General features: G+C 42.4%; 3 protein-coding genes across 4 annotated transcripts in view; 1 reads left to right on the top strand and 2 right to left on the bottom strand.

The window, feature by feature from the left end:
• Nucleotides 1–1276: 1276 nt before the first annotated feature.
• LOC126456765 (acyl-CoA-binding domain-containing protein 6-like) lies at nucleotides 1277–2352 on the bottom strand. Its single transcript, XM_050092522.1, has one exon. It carries the CDS (start codon nucleotides 2206–2208, stop codon nucleotides 1474–1476), a length of 735 nt encoding a protein of 244 aa, XP_049948479.1. The 5' UTR covers nucleotides 2209–2352; the 3' UTR covers nucleotides 1277–1473.
• A 56-nt stretch (nucleotides 2353–2408) lies between these two features.
• LOC126456764 (histone-arginine methyltransferase METTL23) lies at nucleotides 2409–3429 on the bottom strand. The gene is made up of 2 exons (XM_050092521.1): nucleotides 3250–3429; nucleotides 2409–3138 (listed from the first exon to the last, which is right to left on the bottom strand). The coding sequence occupies exons 1-2, from the start codon at nucleotides 3406–3408 to the stop codon at nucleotides 2554–2556; spliced, it is 744 nt and encodes a 247-aa protein (XP_049948478.1). The 5' UTR covers nucleotides 3409–3429; the 3' UTR covers nucleotides 2409–2553.
• A 113-nt stretch (nucleotides 3430–3542) lies between these two features.
• Nucleotides 3543–17836, top strand: part of LOC126456762 (uncharacterized) — a 190114-nt gene continuing 175820 nt past the window's right edge. For both annotated transcript variants that reach the window (XM_050092519.1, XM_050092518.1), the window contains exons 1-2: nucleotides 3543–3682; nucleotides 3860–3957. In XM_050092519.1, coding sequence (XP_049948476.1) covers nucleotides 3581–3682; nucleotides 3860–3957 — 200 coding nt within the window. In that variant the 5' untranslated portion in view covers nucleotides 3543–3580. The remainder of the gene's footprint in view (nucleotides 3683–3859; nucleotides 3958–17836) is intronic.

Genomic DNA, 17836 nt, shown 5'->3' with positions numbered 1-17836 from the left:
TAATCAGTTTCTGAATTCATACATTTTTCTTTTCAATAAGCTCGTGCCCCCCATTTCCTATGGTCATGGCCCTCGAGACAGGGGGGCTGGGGTGCACAGGTTGATAATTGTTGTACTATACTTTTTGGGGCTGGGGGGAGGGGGGGTACACAGGTTGATAATTGTTGTACTGTATTTAGCCTACCCAATGCCTTTTTTTATAAAGAGAGAGATTATCTTTCTTGTTACTACATTTTATATTTTATACTGACTTACCTACAGCCTCTTCAAAACAGAATACTTGAAATGACTTACCTTGGTTGTTTTGTAACAACAGTAGAACATGCATTACATATCAAAGGGTGAGAGCAAAAATTTGCTGTATGGAAATATGGCTAGAATTAATTTCTTGTACTTAGAGAAAAAAAGTTTAAAAAATGAATAGAGTGAAAAAATAACAATTTAGACTTTTCAGAGTGGGTTATTCAGTTTTTTCGATTGGCCATTAAATAAGATTGGTTCTGACCAAACAGCTTTCAAGCAACCATTGAAATAATGATGCTGTTGTGGCAAATATTTGTTCCAGCCTCATACACACCAACAAACTGTCAACAATTCCAAATGCACACAGATCTAATGTTGAGAAAAGATGACAGTAGTTTACATATGCAACACTCCAGGCATAAGTCACATACATGAAACAAACTAATATGAGCAAAACTCTGTTTATAATTTACATTAGAAGAAAGATATGTTGGCAAACAGGTTCAAGCCTAAGCTGAACCGATACAGAGTATAATGACATACCACTGCAGATGATTATAACTACCTCCCCACCAACACACTATATAAAAAATAGTAGGTAAAGAACATGTGGCAGTCAATGCACTTAACTAGAAATTGCAAAACAATATACGCAAAAATAAATACCCTTCTTTTGATAACAATTTTATATAATTTAATTCCTAGGGTGTGAATGCATGTACCATATTTCCTTTAAAACATTTGTAATAGCCAGTGAAAAATCAAATATATTATCACTACAATGGTTTACAGACCATCCTACTTCAACATTTCAAATTGTTTCTCTACAAAGATAATTTTCATGTGGTTTTTGCACCTGTGTTACAGCAATTATGAAAATTACGCTAAATTACAGCCATTACTTCATATATGGAAACATTTACATGCACTTTTCCCCAATGATTCATGTAAGAATGGAAAATGCATACCATCAAGTAAACTGTGGCAACACTTTATCATACAAATGTAGGGGTAAATTAGGCCAAACACAATATAATAGAAACTCAAAAAGAATTTAATGACTTATTTCAAATTTACAGTCTTGTTTTAAATGATGGCGCACTTATTTACAACACATTATACTTCAAGGATTTATCAGCTATGCAAATGAAGGGAAAAGATCAATTAACTTCATTATCAATGCAAGAATAATCATGATGTCAAATGTTCATAGGCCTACATGAAACAATATCAGTTTGCTATTGTCAGAGCCTTCAATATTTCACTGTCAGCAGCGATATCTTTTGGGAGTGTCCCATCAAGATCAGCAATATTGGGATCTCCACCATGTTGAACTAAAAATTTAGTAACATTAACATGTCCACAGGCTGCAGCATAATGCAAAGCAGTTTGGCCATCAGCATCTTTTAAATTCACATCAGCTTTCAGTTTCTCAACTAGACAGTCTACCATTTCCATATTTCCTCTGTCAGCAGCCCAATGAAGTAATGCCATCCCACTTTCATCTTGTTTATTAATCATTTCAAGTGAACTGAAGCTCCTAGAGGCATCAATGACCTTCTGAACATTACCTTCTTTCACCCAGTCAAATACTGTTTTCTCTGTGTCTGGTAAGTACTCATCAGTATTTGTCATGCAGCTTACTGCCACCCATCCTGCACCACTGCCAGCAGGTCTTTCTGTAAATCGTTCCTCCCAAACAGGATCCACTTCAGATATTATTTTAACATATTTTATCATAGCAGTCTCACGATCCATATCCTTTAGGCGTCTCCATGATTCCCATTTCTGTTTAGCTGTTAAGTCATACCAACTGGGCTTTGATGTTTGGCAAGGTCCTTCTGTAGCTTGTTTATAGTAACCGTACAGTTCCAGAAGTTCATTACTGTCAAATTCCCCACAAATCTCTTTAGCATACTTTGCTGCTTTTGTAAATTTTTCTACAAGCTCATCAGTATCATCCATACTGTTACAAATACTACAAAAACTGGTAACTGACTACAAATGACTATAATCACCAAATATTATTGTTGTCAGTGTGATGCAACTTGAACTGTTATTTGATTTCCTTCTAAAACATGAGTCTGTTTATTGGTGACCTTGTTAAAACCTGATTTATTACCAAGCACAACAAAACCATAGCCTCTTGATAAGCCAGTGTTTTTGTCAAAAACAACGACTGCTGAGGCAACAGGACCAAACTCGGAAAAATACATCCTCAGTTCACGATGTCCAATAGTCCAAGGAAGGTTTCCAACAAATATTTTATATGCAGCTCGTGCTGCCATTATTAACTGCCTATTATATAAATCAAGCTCTTGTTATTTCTAAGAGATGGATAGTGTGATCTTGCATTAATTCACTAGTGTCTATTCCTGATTCTGTGCCCAAGTTGTTTAAGGGGATATGTTCGCACTGCAGTCTCCACTTGTGCAATAAATGTTCTATGCACCAGTCGGCACTGCGTTCCTGATAAGTGCATAAAAATTTTGCGTGTGGATTCTTTTCCAATAAGAACGCAACGCTTACGATAATGTCTTCAAACACACCTGGTTCATAGAAACAATCTGATCCCAAAATGAGATCTACCTGACCAAGGCTAAATATACTTGATAAGAAAAGTCCCCAAGTCAGGCCAATGACTCTTGCCTGGTTTGGTTGGAGTCCATTTATTTCACAACACCGTTTCACGTGTTGCAAGCTCTTCGGTAGACAAGCATTATCCGTTAATGTTACAGCAGCACCACACTTTGCAGCGACAATCCCTGGAAGCGCGGTGCCCGAACCAAGTTCCAGTATATGTTTTCCTGGCAGTTCACGTCGATGTTCCCACAAGAACCATGCAAGTACTGGTGCTGATGGCCACGTGTAGAAACTGTAACCTGCTTGAAGTTGCTGAAAATAGAAACGCAATCATACTACTTTGCATAAAACACTAGCCATTACAAACGGTAAATAATTTTAGCGGATTCATAGCGCTTGTTTTAATATTCCTCATGTTTTTACCTCTGGTATCAGTATTTCTAGCGTCTCTATCTCGTTTTCACTCGCTCTATTGTTAACTGATTTGAAAACAAACTTTTTCACTTGCTCTGAAACCCCATCAGACATTGGACTGTTATACCGGAAATGAACTAAGATAAACACGGTACTTCGATTAGTCATACGCAAAATGTATAGGTGTCACTGAGAGCCAAATAAAGTTAAATTAAATCGTTTTTCCCATTAATATATTTGTTAGAGAACTCAGTGTTAGTTATATTGTCGAACTGGACTTTGTGTAAGTATAACATCTTCCCATGTTACAGTTTTGACATTTGGTTTAAGTCTGGTGAATATGGCTGTGAAGAACGAGTTTCAGACTACCGTGTCGCGCAGAAAAGTTACAAGACCGGTGACTGTGTCAGTAAAGGAAGAAAGGAAGGCATACTACAAAAAAGTAAAAATTATCATTGTTTTTTGTCATGTAAAAGTAATTTTTATACGGTAAATGAAGGTCCAGAGACAGCGCCAATTTAAAAACAACTCTGTTACGATTTACATTTTGTTTGCGGTTTTCTTCTCCAGTATTACATTCTCTGCCGATAAAAATTTGCTTATTTTCTCGTTTTTTCAGATTGCAATAATTCTTAAAAAACCGGAAGAAGTGCGAAGTGAGGAAGAAAAAACATTATTATCGAGCTGCCGTGAACTTGTCAAAGAAATCACCCGGAGGTAAACGAAAATTTAACAACATTTCAAATACTTATAGCGTAGTGTAACAAACACATGTAGTGTTACTCGGTCATGCATTGTCTGCTTATGACTTCATCATAAGGTATTTCCAGTGTGAAATATTGCGATGTAAATGTTGAACCAGTAGTAGGCATTTAAGAAGCTTGTCAGGCAATAAATGGACATATGAATAAAGCAGGAATACTCGTATATCTTATAGCACCCATGTCTAACTGCTCTCAGCCTCTTGGATATGCTATAATTCACAAATGTAGGTATAATAGCTAGCTTTCATTTCTTTTTCAGTTGTCAGTAGATTCGCATGTCAGCTTATTTGTGAATGTAATCTGGCATTCACAACTATCATCAGATGTTCATCACACAGCAGAGCTGTGTTAAAGTGGGTTAAAATTATTTTTTTTTTTTGTAACTAGTCTTTACTCCAGGTAACTCGTACAGAAGTACAGTGACTAGATGAATGTTGCAATCCTCGTGTTTTGAGAAATCATCATCTTATTTTTTGTTTTTTGTTTTAAATTTCTCAGAATTTATAGTAGTTTGGCAAAAAGTCACTTAAAAATGTATGTGTAATGTACACCTTCCTTGAGAAGTTGGGAGGGAGGGGGTGGGGATTTAAAGATTTGAAATTTAATTCTGTAGCACAGTAAAATAAAAAATATTTTGTTCTTCTCAGTTGTATCTTATTATGAAGTGTGTGTGTGTGTGTGTGTGTGTGTGTGTGTGTGTGTGTGTGTGTGTGTGTGTGTAGTGATATTTTTGTTTTATTTTTCAGCTTTCTTTTAAAATAAGAATTTATCACATAGCTATATGGAAAAGATGAAGCTGGAAGGATGTGTGAATATTTACATTGACCGATCTTGTGACTACCCTTAGGCTATCTATTACACACACACACACATTATTTATGTGAAGAAATGAAATGTACTGTTACTTTTGTGAAATGTAAAATTCTGTCCAGAAAGGTGTTAAATTCACAAAAGTGGCCCTGCAGGTGGTGTGGCCAGTACTTGCCTGCATAGATCTTCGTAGATGATACCAGTATCCTCATAACAAGCAAAAATGAACATGAACTCCAAGAGGCCATAAATGGAAATACAGACGAATTTGGTGATTGGTTTGAGAAAAACAAGCTCATAGTTAACACAAAGAAAACCACTTACCTAATCTTACACCTAAGATCAAATAAAATTATGCCTGATATGAAATTGCACGGTTCACAAATATCCCCAAATACAGAAACAAGATTTCTAGGCCTGCGGATTCAGCATAATCTAAAATGGCAAACACACATTAATCAAACTAATAGTAAGCTAAACCAAGTGTGCTATGCCCTACGAATCCTTGCATACTGCACAAGCCCAGAAACTGTTCATACAGCCTACTATGCACAATTCCACAGTGTAATGCAGTGTGGTATTTTATTCTGAGGAGTCTCTACACATAGCCCAAACATTCTTCTCACCCAAAAGAGAGCTATAAGAATAATGAACAAGGCAAAACTGACTGACTGCTGCAGACCTCTCTTCCAAAAGTTGCTCATCCTACCCCTTGACAGCCTTTATATACTAGAACTATGCAAATTTGTAAAAAGTAAGGCCTATTACAAAATTTAATAAAAATGTAAATGTCCATGACCGTGGTACTAGACAGAAAATGGAACTCCATGTTAAAGATATGTGCACCTTTGCCTTTAAAAGCTCTCCCTTCAACAAAGACATTAAAATATACAATAGCCTGCCATCAGAAATAACAAACAATAAGTCCCTGACTGTATTTAATGAAAAATTAAAATCATTCCTACTTGATCATTGTTTCTACAGTGCAAGTGAATTTCTGCTCCACATGGGTGGAAAGAAACGTGAAACAAATTGCAGCAAAGAATTTTGTAAAGAGTAAAACATTAATGCAAGCATGTGGAAAAATCTGGAATCTGTATCATCTGCTACTAAGCAAATTAAGTGCAGAAAAAATATCCAACCAGGTACTGTTGTGTATATGTGTTAGAGGAATATGTAACTGAATATGTAATTTGTGTGTCCATAACTTCTCAGAAAATATGTATGTAACCTCATGTTTGTGTAAACTTTTGGCATATTACTTCATGCCAGCAAATTATCACAATGTCCAACATCAAATGTATGTTTGTGCATCACCATGTGCATGTCATGTACAGTATTGATTCAGAGGACAATAAATAAATAAATCACAATTAGGTAACAGCACTCCTAGGACTAAGTGTTTCAAGCTGCTTCTTTAGGGAGGGAAGGAGGAGTAACTGAAGAAATACATGGGGTGAACATTAGACAACTCATCCTTTTCAAACACTTCATATTTTCGCTTGAAAAAGGAAACAGCTGTGCTGAAAGCTAGGAATGCTGTTTATTTCTGTGCATTTGTAGCATCTTTATTGAGAGTTTTACTCCTGAAGTAGGGGCCTAGTCTACTCTGTTTCCATTTTCAGTAACATCCCTGTTAAAGTCAGCAACTTTTTTTAAAAAAATGTGGGATGAGTTTTGCTGATTTAAGTACATACAACTAAAATACAGGAGCCACTTTGTCGATTGGAGTGCACTCATTGTGAACATTTACTGATAAATATGTTTCTACAAGGGTCCACACTCCCAATATGTTTCTCAAATGAAAACGTTGTTTGTTATAGGCTGTGAAATTTTAATATTAGTTTGTTATTGACCGGTTTTGCTTTTTTAGTCATTATCTGAATTTTGAAATTGGCCAACAGCCAAAACTCAACTCAAGACCTTTGCCTTGCTCTACCATCAACAAGGTACTGGCGGAGGTAAAGCTGAGAGGATGGGTTGTGAGTCGTGCTTAGGTAGCTCAAATTGTAGAGCACTTGCCCATGAAAGGCAAAGGTCCTGAGTTCGAGTCTCGATCCGGCATACAGTTTTATCTGCCTGAAAGTTTCATATCAGCGCACACTCCTCTGCAGACTGAAAATTTCATTCTGGAAACATCCCCCAGGCTGTGGCAAAGCCATGTCTCCGCATATCCTTCCTTCCAGGATTGCAAGTTTAGCAGGAGGGCTTCTGTGAAGTTTGGAAGGTAGGCGATGAGGTGCTGCTGGAAGTAAAGATGTGAGGATGGGTCGTGAGTTATGCGATGCTGAGTCGCAGATAGGCATAACAAAGTCTCACAATATCAGTTGAAGCCACAGCTTTCAGCTGCCAGAGGCTGCAGTCGTGTGTGTGAGTTGTGTTTGCTTGTATGTGTGTGTGTGTATGTCTGTCATCTATTTTCGACAAAGGCCTTGATGCCCGAAAGCTTATATTGTGACTGTCCTTTTTTTGTGCCTATCTGTGACTCAGCATCTCCGCTATATGACGAGTAGTAACTTCCTTTTCATAATATTGTTACATTCCATCCTGGATTTTCCATTGTTTGATTCTTTGGAATAAAGTGAGAGATTGTTGGAAAAGGCATTGAAAGCTGTAAAAATTTTGGGTGATAACGTATAAGTGACTAACACCCATGCATTAAGAGAGAAGCCTATGAAATGGATGTGGAAACTAAGAGGTCTACTTGTTACACAGCTCTCTGTACACCTATGATGATAGTTATTTATTTCTATGAGTTCTATCATTCTCAGCTGGGCAAGCCGGCTTCTTGCATTTTTTTATAGTTGATGTATAATATGTTTTACATAATAAGTGCCAAAATACTCATAGGAGATTGCCTGTTACGTAAGACAGCTTTTCCAAATTTATTTTGCAGTTTTAGTTGTTTGACAAAAAATGTTTTATATGTGGAGTGTCGATAACCTTGGACAGTGATACAGCCTAGTATGTTACCGCTTCGAATTGTCACCTTCCATGCGTAATCTACACATTGGGCTTCTCAACACATCAATCTCACCACAACCAAGAATTTGTGGAGGGATACTATCATATTTGGGTCACAGTTGCAAGCACCTGTCCCTTTTTATCTCGCATTCTGTCATCTCCAAAATAAATAACAGAGTTTATGGTGGTTTTATTTCGTAGATTTTTGTACTTGAATCAATTATATATGCTTCAAATGAAGACAGCTATTTCATCTGTGGTCTGTTACACACCATTGTCAAAGCCATGCAGCATCCTTTATTAACCTACCCTCACATATACACTTTCATCACCTGATCGTTTTATGCACCTGTTACTGTAAGCTGCAGCTTCATAACAAGATTCCTGCCAGAACACAGTGTCACAACAAAGTAGCGTAATGATCTCCAGGGAGGAAAGTAGAGCTGCAAGTGATTTCTCCTAAAGTGTGTTAGCTCAAAAAAAGGGGGGGAAAAAGAAACTGCATTTTTATGTATTGTTTGCTGTGAAGACTTTGATGGAAATGCAGTGGATTGAAATTAATTCTATGATTAATTCAAAGCAACTGTCTTGTCCTTGTAGCTTTCTGTAATCAATTAGAGCAGTCTCCAACAGTATTTCCATCCAGATTCTGTTTTGCTTGTTTTCAGTTGACTAAATTTCTGATGGAGAAATTAAAGAATTTCGTAGCTAGCGTACTTGATTTCAGAGTCATCACGTCATACGGCAATGTAAATAAAGGAGCATTTGGTAATTATGATAACTTAATCATCTTATGATTTATTGATCTATGGGAAAAGTCTCCTTTTATTTAAATATGCCAAATGCACACTCACCAAATCATTCACATATATGGGGTGTTGAGGAGACAATAGCATGTAAACAGGGTTGAAAACATTGCTCAGTTTCTGGACAATGTCATTGGGAATTAACAACAGTATGAATTAAGGTAGATTACGTGCTACTCACCACATAGAGGGGGTGTGTGTGTGTGTGTGTGTGTGTGTGTGTGTGTGTGTGTGTGTGTGTGTGTGTGTGTGTGTGTGTGTGTGTGTGTCCTGACTGAGAACTTTTCAGTACAGAAAAGTCTGTTCTAGGAAACAAAGCTGGTGGAACAAGTTTGTCCAAATTCATGTGCAAAATCCAGTCATTGTATGTTTCACTGTTCGTGGATATTTTCCATCCAGAACACTGAAATTTTCTTCTAGCCTACTCTCAGGAAAAAAAAAGTTGACTGTAGCGGATTAGAACATATGAAGCAGCATATTTTTTGTAGATTTTTGCTTAGTGTGGAATATCTAATCTGATGGAAGTAAAAGTGATCATTCATATAACAACCACTGGGAAGATCATTTGTTATGTTTAATAAATGTATGAAGAATATTTCACTAAATGCTTCTGGTGTAATATTCTCCACTGTCTTTCATATTTTACACTAAAGTGCATGGTCCAGTGTTGTTGAGGACAACTACTGTGATCACAGTGAGAGTATAATGAAAAGAAAAGTTTCCACTCACAATACAGTTGAGATGCTGAGTCACAGGTAGACACAACAAAAACACTGTCACAAATAAAGCTTTCGGCCCCTAATGCCTTCGTCAAAAATAGATGACCAAACACACACACACACACACACACACACACACACACACACACGCGCGCAGTCTTGGGCAACTGTAGCCACACTGCGAACAGCAGCACGAGTGCATGATTGGACTGGCAACTGGGTGGGGTTAAGGAAGAGGCTGACGCAGGAAGGGGAGGGATAATAGGGTAGGGGTGGCAGACAGTGCAGTGCTGGGGAGGTGGTGGTGGTGGTGGTGGTAGGGTATATGGAACAGGTCTTGCATTTAGGTCTATTACAGGGATATGAGTTATGAGGTAAGGGGTTGGGAATGGGTTGTGTAGGGATGGACGGGTATATCGTGTATGTTCGATGGATGGTGGAATACCACTGTGGGATGGGTGGGAAGGATAGTGGGCAGGACATTTCTCATTTCAGGGCACAATGAGAGGTGGTCGAAACCCTGGCAGAGAATGTAATTCAGTTGCTCCCAACCCATTACCTTATGGCTCATACCCCTGTAATAGACCTAGAGGCAAGACCTGTCCCATACGTCGTTCCACCACTATTGTACTCCAGTCCAGTCAGAAACATCACCTACCCCATCAAAGGCAGAGCTACCTGTGAAACCGGTCATGTGATTTGCAAGCTAAGCTGCAACCACTGTGCTGCATTTTATGTGGGCACGACAACCGACAAGCTGTCTGTGCGCACGGATGGTTGCTAACAAACTGTGGGCAAGAAACAGCTGGACTATCCCACAGCTGGACTACCCCACAGCTGGCACACCGCCCAGCATGACATTCTTAATTTCAAGGACTGCTTCACATCCTGTGCCATATTGATCGTTCCCACCAGCACCAGCTGTCCTGAACTGCACAGGTGGGAACTTTGACTGCAATATATTCTACATTCCCGTAACCCTCCTCACAACCTTTGTTAGTCATTGTCCTCACCCATCCAGCCTCCCTGTTCCCATTCCGACACTATACGGCACTCATTCCACCATTGCAGCCATCGCATTTCTCTCCTTGTCTGCTACCTCCCCTGGCCCTCTTCCCCACCTCTCCCGTGCCCTCCGTCTAACCTCCCAACTGCACATAGCTGCCCTCCTACCCTCTCTCTCCACTTCACCCCTGCACACTCACCAGCTGCACGTCACTGTCAGTCACCCCTACCCTACTATCCCTCCCCTTCCCTGTGCCAGCCTCCCATCATGCAGTGGTGCTGCTTGCTGCTGCTCGCAGTATTGCTGCAATTACCCGAGACTGCAGCCGTGTGTGTGTGTGTGTTTTCACTCATCTATTATCTATTTTTTGATGAAGGCCTTAAAGGCTGAAAGCTTTATTTGTGATAGTTTTTTATTGTTATATATCTGCAACTCAGTATCTCCCGTATCTGGTGAGTGGCAACTTTCCTTTTCATGATATTGTTACATTCCACCCTGAATTTTACATTGAGTGACCACAGTGAAGGAAGAAACATTCATGAAAATACAATGGACTAAGGAAATTACTTAGTAAATATACTTTATCAATTAATGACTGTACGTTGGCACAATAGAGGAACCTGGAAGCCAGTCCACTATCATTTTAGAATATTCCAACTTCAAAACTTGATTGTGATAGATCTTTTTCTTAAACATTGATTTTAATTAGTAGAATATTTAGCATTTGACATAAACTGATTTGACTCTTGTAAAATACATCGGAGATTTTGTTGTTCATCCAGTCTTTCAGACACAACCAGTATAATGAGTCTTCGACCCTTTTTGTCACTTGCATTCTATTTACTTAATATAAAACTATTCTTCATACCCTGTGCTGTGCTTTGTCTCAATGCTCACTTTGACACTTCAAAAAATTGACAGAAAAACAAACTCAACCTCAGACTCAGCTGATGTAGCAGACATCGTCCAGCATTTATAGGTAAATAATTACAGTTAAAATATAAAGTAACTAACTTAAGAGTTTGATTTCAATTGTACTTCCATTGGTAGTGCATGTCTTGTAACTTCAGTTTGTTGTTTATTATTTAGACGGTAAAATAATCAACATGAGTAAATAGTCTGACATTGAAGAAGTCCATATGAGGAGCACCTAGCCTTGTACCTATGTCTTTTGGAATGTAAATTGGCCATTCTAAAGCTGTACAGAGTCCAGAAAATGTGTTAGTTTCCAAACAGTCTGTCACTCTGCTGCTATTGACGATATTTTTTTTTACCTTAACTATTTTCTTGTACAATTGTCTTTACATAATTGTTTTCATGCAATGGACCTTGTTATGCTGCACCACCAACTCTTGCCTTGTGACTTCTCTGTCTGCAGAGGGTTGAGGGCTGGAAGAGAGCTTGTGAGTATTTGAGCTACAAAATGACATATCTGCTTTATAAAGAACTCATCTGTATTTTGATGCTCTTATGTAGCAATTACAACACTGGGTGAACAGATCTCTATTTTCAAACAACTTACAGACATTCAGCCAGGTAATATTTTCAGCGACCACCAATATTTCAGCGGGAGTACACCCCGCCATTTTCAAGCAAACTGCAACTGACAGGCGATGTACAGGCAAATTTAAACCTCGGCTCTTAGACTGATGCAGGAAAGATAACATACACTGAACACTAGTGCCATCAAAGATGACCAAAGTCAGAGATATCGATACTGAGACTACGAACTAGCAGGTGAGGTAACTTTGACTCTATCCCTATTTTTTGACTAGGGAGAGAGCAGGATTCCAAACAGAGTTTAAACAAAAGCTTCCATCCCTGTTGCTTGCTAATTTAATCTCAACTGCCTCCTTAATAACACTGTCCCAATAGCTGGATGTGCATGCCAATATCTCGGTGGTGTTATAAAGCATGAGGTGACAAGTATCTAAGCAATGTTTGGCAATAGCAGATCTACTTGGCTGCCATAATAGTGTGCCATTTATGCTCAGTACATCAGTCCTCCACAGTCCTGATAGTTTGACCAATATATGCCATGCCACAGCTACAAGGAATGCGATATACACCCGCCTTATGCAAACCACGATCATCCTCAACAGGACCCTAAAGCACTTTAATTTTAGATGGAGGTCGGAAAACACATTTCACGTTGTATTTCTGTAAAATACAACCGATTTTGTTGAGTGCTTCTCATGTAAGGCAAAAACACAGTAGACTTAGGTGTCGACTCAGAATTATCATCAATCCCCACCCCCCTGTGGGTCCAGGGATTAGAATAGGGCCGAGGTATTCCTGCCTGTCGTAAGGGGCAACTAAAAGAAGTCTCTCATGTTTCGGCCTTATGTGATGGTCCCCTGTAGGATTTGACTTCCATTCTTCAAAATTTTCTCGAAGAGCGAGCCAATTGGGGAAGAGCGCCTTACAAGGTGCATGGTGTCCATCGTGCATTGAGAGCTTTAGGCCACTTTCTTGTCATCGCGTTGCAGCCCCACCCATTCACCATCTCTTGGGCGAGGACACCTTCCTGGGTGCATTTTCCACCAAGCACTATGCAATGTCACTTTCTGTGTCGACGATGACCATTGACGTCTTTACACCTGATATTCGGCATGGTAGCCAGTCCGTTGTGGTAGTGTTGCCATGTACCCTGTTGGTTGTAGCCCCCTGACCACACAGGGATCGCTCCGCTGATGCTTGCGCCTTTAACTCCCCACATATGCCAAGGGGTAGATGTCCATCCCCCTGGGGCGTCAGGACTCCCGGCAATGGCAATCCTGCCAGGTGGCCTTTGCTGCGGCTGGGTGGCGCTCGTGGAGAGGGCCCCTGGTCGGAGTGGGTGGCATCAGGCGGATGACACGCGATGAAGTGTAGTCCATCATCTTTTGCTGGTGGTGAAACACTAGTAGTCTCTAAGTGTACACGAGTTCAATTCAATGCACAGAAGTATGACCCCAAATCGTTACCCTCCCTGGCCACACCATGGGAGGAATGTAAGGCTAAGGATGGCAGCAGATCTTATTCCCCCAGTACCTCGTATGTTCAAGAGCTAATGGGGGAATCTTTCATGACAACGAAGGCTCAGTTTTTTTGTTGAGAATTTAAAGGACAAGTTTGTGAAGGTGGAGGGCTTGCCAAAAATGAGGTCTGCGTCAGTCTTGATCAAAACAGCATCGTCTGCCCAGTCACGGGCATTACTCGCTTGTGACAAGCTATGGGATGTTTCTGTAACCATCACACCCCATAAGAGCTTAAATATGGTCTAGGGTATTATATTCCACAGGAACCTTCTTTTGCAGTCTGATGACGAGCTGTGTGCCAATTTAGAGCGGTGAGGTGTTCTTTGTCCTGTGCATCCATCGGGGTCCGAGGGATAACCAGGTTATCACCTGTGCCTTCATTTTGGCCTTTGAGGATGACACATCGCCTGAGAAGGTCAAGGTGATAGTCTAGCGCTGTGACCTATATCCCTCCCCCGATGCGGTGCTTTAAGTGCTGGAAGTTCGGCCAGCCCCACCTATCGAGATTGTGGTCATCCATCACATCCCAATATTCTTTGTGGCCCGCCTCCCATCTGTGTCAACTGTGGAGAGCACCATTCGCCTTGCTCGCCAGACTGCAGGATTGTCCAGAAAGAAAGGAAAATCATGGAATATAAGACCCTGGACCGACTGACCTACACTGAGGCTAAGAGAAAGTTTGAACACCTGCATCCTGCGCGTATGACATCATCTTACGCTGCCGGTACAACAGTTCTGGCACTATCAGCTCCTCCGACCCCAGTCACCTCTCAGAGCCAGAAGACTACACATGCCCCCTTGATGATGGGGGGCATTTCCCTCCCTGTTGCTTCTGCAGCACCTACTTTGGGAGCACCCCCCCCCCCCCCCCCCTCCCCAACCATCGGGGGTGTCCGTCCCCACTTCTAAGCCGGAGAAGCGTAAGTCTTCTTGGGCTTCTCCTGCTAGGAAGGGGTCCCATGGGTCACTCCATTCCCAGGTTTCTGCTAGTGGAAAAATGACACCAGCCAGTGGCTGAAGAGCCAAAAAGCATCTGGCCCTAGGGCTTCACACTCATCCTCAGTCCCGGAGACTTAGCCAGTGAAGTCCTCCCAGCCATTGAAACCCCAGTAGCAGAGAGAGAAATCCAAAAAGAAAACCCCTAAGACCAAGGAAATGGAGGTGGCACCCACACCACTGCTACCTACAAGCTCTGCATCTGAGGATGGGGTGGAGAGTTTGGCATCCGTTGAGGATCTAGATCATGCTAGACCCTCAGACACAATGGACATAGACTGCTCAGGCAATAAGTCGGTGGCAGCAGGTGACTCTGAAACATAAACTACCTCATTGAATGTTCCATGCCTTCCCAGTCTCTCACGATGATGTCATCTTCCAGTGGTATTGTGGCGGTTTTTTCCACCGTCTGGCTGAGCTATGGCAACTGTTGAGCATTACACCTGCTATCTGCATTGCCCTCCAGGAAACCTGTTTCCCGGCAGTACGGACCCCTACCCTCCGCCACTGTAAGGGATATTACAGGAACCGTAGCGACTATACTCAAGTGTCAGGTGGAGTTTGCGTTTATGTCCTAAATTCAGTCTGTGGTGACACTGTGCCCCCTTCAAACCACCTCTTGAATCTGTGACTGTCAGGATAGGGACGACACAAGAAATAACTGTCTGCAATGTATATCTTCTTCCAGATGGTGCAGTACCCCTGAATGTATTAGCTGCTCTGATTGATCATCTCCCTAAACCTTTCCTAGTTTTGGGAGATTTTAATGCCCATAACCCCTTGTGGGGTGGCACTGTGCTTACTGGCCGAGGTAGAGATATCAAACTGTCTCAGTTCTACCTGCGCCTTTTAAATACTGGGGTGCATCTCAGTGTGGCCCGAGGTAGTTACTAGGCCATTGATTTATCAATTTGCAGCCCAGGACTTCTCCCATCTATTCACTGGAGAGCACATGGCGATCTGTGGTGCTGTGACCACTTCCCCATCTTCTTGTCGCTGCCCCGGCGACAGGCCCATGGATGCTTACCCAGATCGGCTTTAAACAAGGCGGACTGGGAAACTTTCACCTCTGCTGTCACTGTTGAATCTCCCCCACACGGTAACATCGATGTGATGGTTGAGCAGGTGAATACAACAATCGTTTCTGCAGCAGTAAATGCGATCCCTCGCTCTTTAGGGTGCCCGAGGCGTAAGGCAGTCCCACGGTGGTCGCCTAAGTCGCTGAAGCAATTAAGGAACACCGGTGAGCTCTACAGCAGCACCCTTACCTGGAGCATCTCATAGTCTTTAAAGGGCTCCGTGCCCTCATACGCCAACTTATCAGACGACAGAAGCAGGAGTGTTGGGAGAAATACATCTCGACGATTGGATGCCGTACGTCACCTTCCCAAATCTGGGCAAAGGTCAGACATGCTTCCAGGTACCAGACACCCAACAGGTGTTCCTGGTGTTAGCATAAAAGGTGTGTTATCTACCGATGCAAACGCGATTGCCGAGCACTTGGCTGAGTTTTCTGCTCGAGCCTCTGCGTCAGAGAATTAGCCCCCCAGCTTTTCGTACTCTCAAGCGGCAGCTAGAAGGGAACATCCTCTCATTCACTACATGCCACAGTGAATCCTATAACGCCCCATTTATAGTGGGAGCTCCTCAGTGACCTTGCACATTGCCCCGACACAGCTCCCGGGCCTGAACAGGTCTACAGCCAGATGATTAAACATCTCTCATCTGACTGCAAGCGACCTATCATCATTGTCTTCAACTGGATCTGGTGCAATGGCGTCTTTCCATCGCATTGGTGGGAGAGCATCATCATTCCGGTGCTCAAACCCCATAAAAACTCGCTTGATGTGGATAACTATCGGCCCATCAGCCTCACCGACATTCTTTGTAAGCTGCTGGATTGTATGGCATGTCGGCGGTTGGGTTGGGTCCTGGAGTCACGTGGCCTACTGGCTCCATGTCAGGGCAGCTTCTGCCAGGGTCGCTCTACCACTGATAATCTTGTGTCCCTTGAGTCTGCCATCCAAACAGCGTTTTCCAGATGGCAACACCTGGTTGCTGTCTTTTTTTTACTTACGTAAAGCATACGACACGACCTGGTGGCATCATATTGTTGCCACGTTGTACGAGTGGGGTCTTCGGGGCCCGCTCCCAATTTTTATCCAAAACTTCCTGTCACTTGGTACTTTCTGTGTCCAAGTTGGTGCCTCCCAAAGTTCCATCCATATCCAGGAGAACGAAGTCCCGCAGGGCTCTGTATTGAGTGTCTCTCTATTTTTAGTGGCCATTAATGGTCTAGCAGCAGCTGTCGGGCCCTCTGTCTCACCTTCTCTGTATGCAGACGACTTATGCATTTTGTACTGCTTCTCCAGTACTGGTGTTGCTGAGCATCGCCTACAGGGAGCCAGCCACAAGGTGCAGTCATGGACTCTAGCCCATGGCTTCCAGTTTTCACCCGCAAAGTAATTTGTCATGCTCTTCTGTCGGCATCATACCATTCATCCGGTCCCAGAACTTTACCTTCGTGATGTCCCACTCACTGTAGTGGAGACATATCGATTCTTAGGACTGGTTTTCGACATTCAATTGACTTGGCTTCCTCATCTTTGTCAGCTTAAGCAGAAGTGCTGGCAGCACGTCAATGTCCCCCATTGCCTGAGCAACACCAATTGGGGTGCAGATCACTCTACGCTGCTGCAGCTCTACAGAGCCCTTGTCCACTCCCGAATTGACTATGGGAGTGTGGTTTATGGTTCATCAGCACCGTCAGCATTGAATTTACTCGACCCTGTGCACCACTGTGGGATTTGAGTAGCGACAGGAGCTTGTAGGACGAGTCCGGTGACCAGCGTACTGGTGGAGGCTAGGGTCCATCCATTGCAGATCAGATGTGCACAACTGCTCGCCAGTTATGTTGCACACATTCGTAGTTCTCCTGAGCTTCCGAATTACCATGTCCTTTCCCCACCCGCGGCAGTCCATCTCCTGCATTGGCGGCCCAGATCGGGGTTAACGATTGCGGTTCAGGTGCAGTCCCTTCTCTCTGAACTAGAGTCCCTTCCCTTTACCACCTCCGCTTGCAGTCTGATCACGTACGCCTCCATGGTGTACGGCTCGGCTGCAACTTCGTCTGGACCTTTCACGTGGCCCTAAGGACTCCGTTAACCCTGCGGCTCTCCAGTGTCACTTCCTCTCAATTCTTTACGTGTTCCGGGGCTCAATGGCTGATGGTCACATAGGCTTTGCGTAAGTTTGTTGAAGACATATTGAGCAGCACTCCTTGGCTGCAGTGTTTTTACTGCAGAGCTGGCGGCCATATCTTGTGCTCTTGACCACATCCGCTCATGCTCTGGCGTGTCATTTCTGCTGTGTACTGACTCATTGAGCAGCCTGCAAGCTATCAACCAGTGCTACCCTTGCCATCCTCTGTTAGCATCCATCCAGGAGTCCACCTATGCCCTGGAGATGGGCATCTCCAAAGCTGACCTGCGTTCTGTCTTACGCCGCAGGG

Source organism: Schistocerca serialis, chromosome 2 (assembly GCF_023864345.2).
Source record: "Schistocerca serialis cubense isolate TAMUIC-IGC-003099 chromosome 2, iqSchSeri2.2, whole genome shotgun sequence".
NCBI classification, from domain to species: domain Eukaryota; kingdom Metazoa; phylum Arthropoda; class Insecta; order Orthoptera; family Acrididae; genus Schistocerca; species Schistocerca serialis.
Note: the sequence above shows the minus strand (reverse complement) of the source record. Positions and strands in the feature narration are given on the sequence as shown.

What these genes read in the sequence shown, in the direction of transcription:
- LOC126456765 (XM_050092522.1), bottom strand. Translation starts at nt 2,208, where the DNA reads ATGGATGATACTGATGAGCTTGTAGAAAAATTTACAAAAGCAGCAAAG.
- LOC126456764 (XM_050092521.1), bottom strand. Translation starts at nt 3,408, where the DNA reads ATGACTAATCGAAGTACCGTGTTTATCTTAGTTCATTTCCGGTATAAC. An exon ending in TAGAAATACTGATACCAGAG is followed by an intron (nt 3,139 to 3,249) that starts GTAAAAACATGA and finishes TTCTATTTTCAG; the next exon opens with CAACTTCAAGCAGGTTACAG.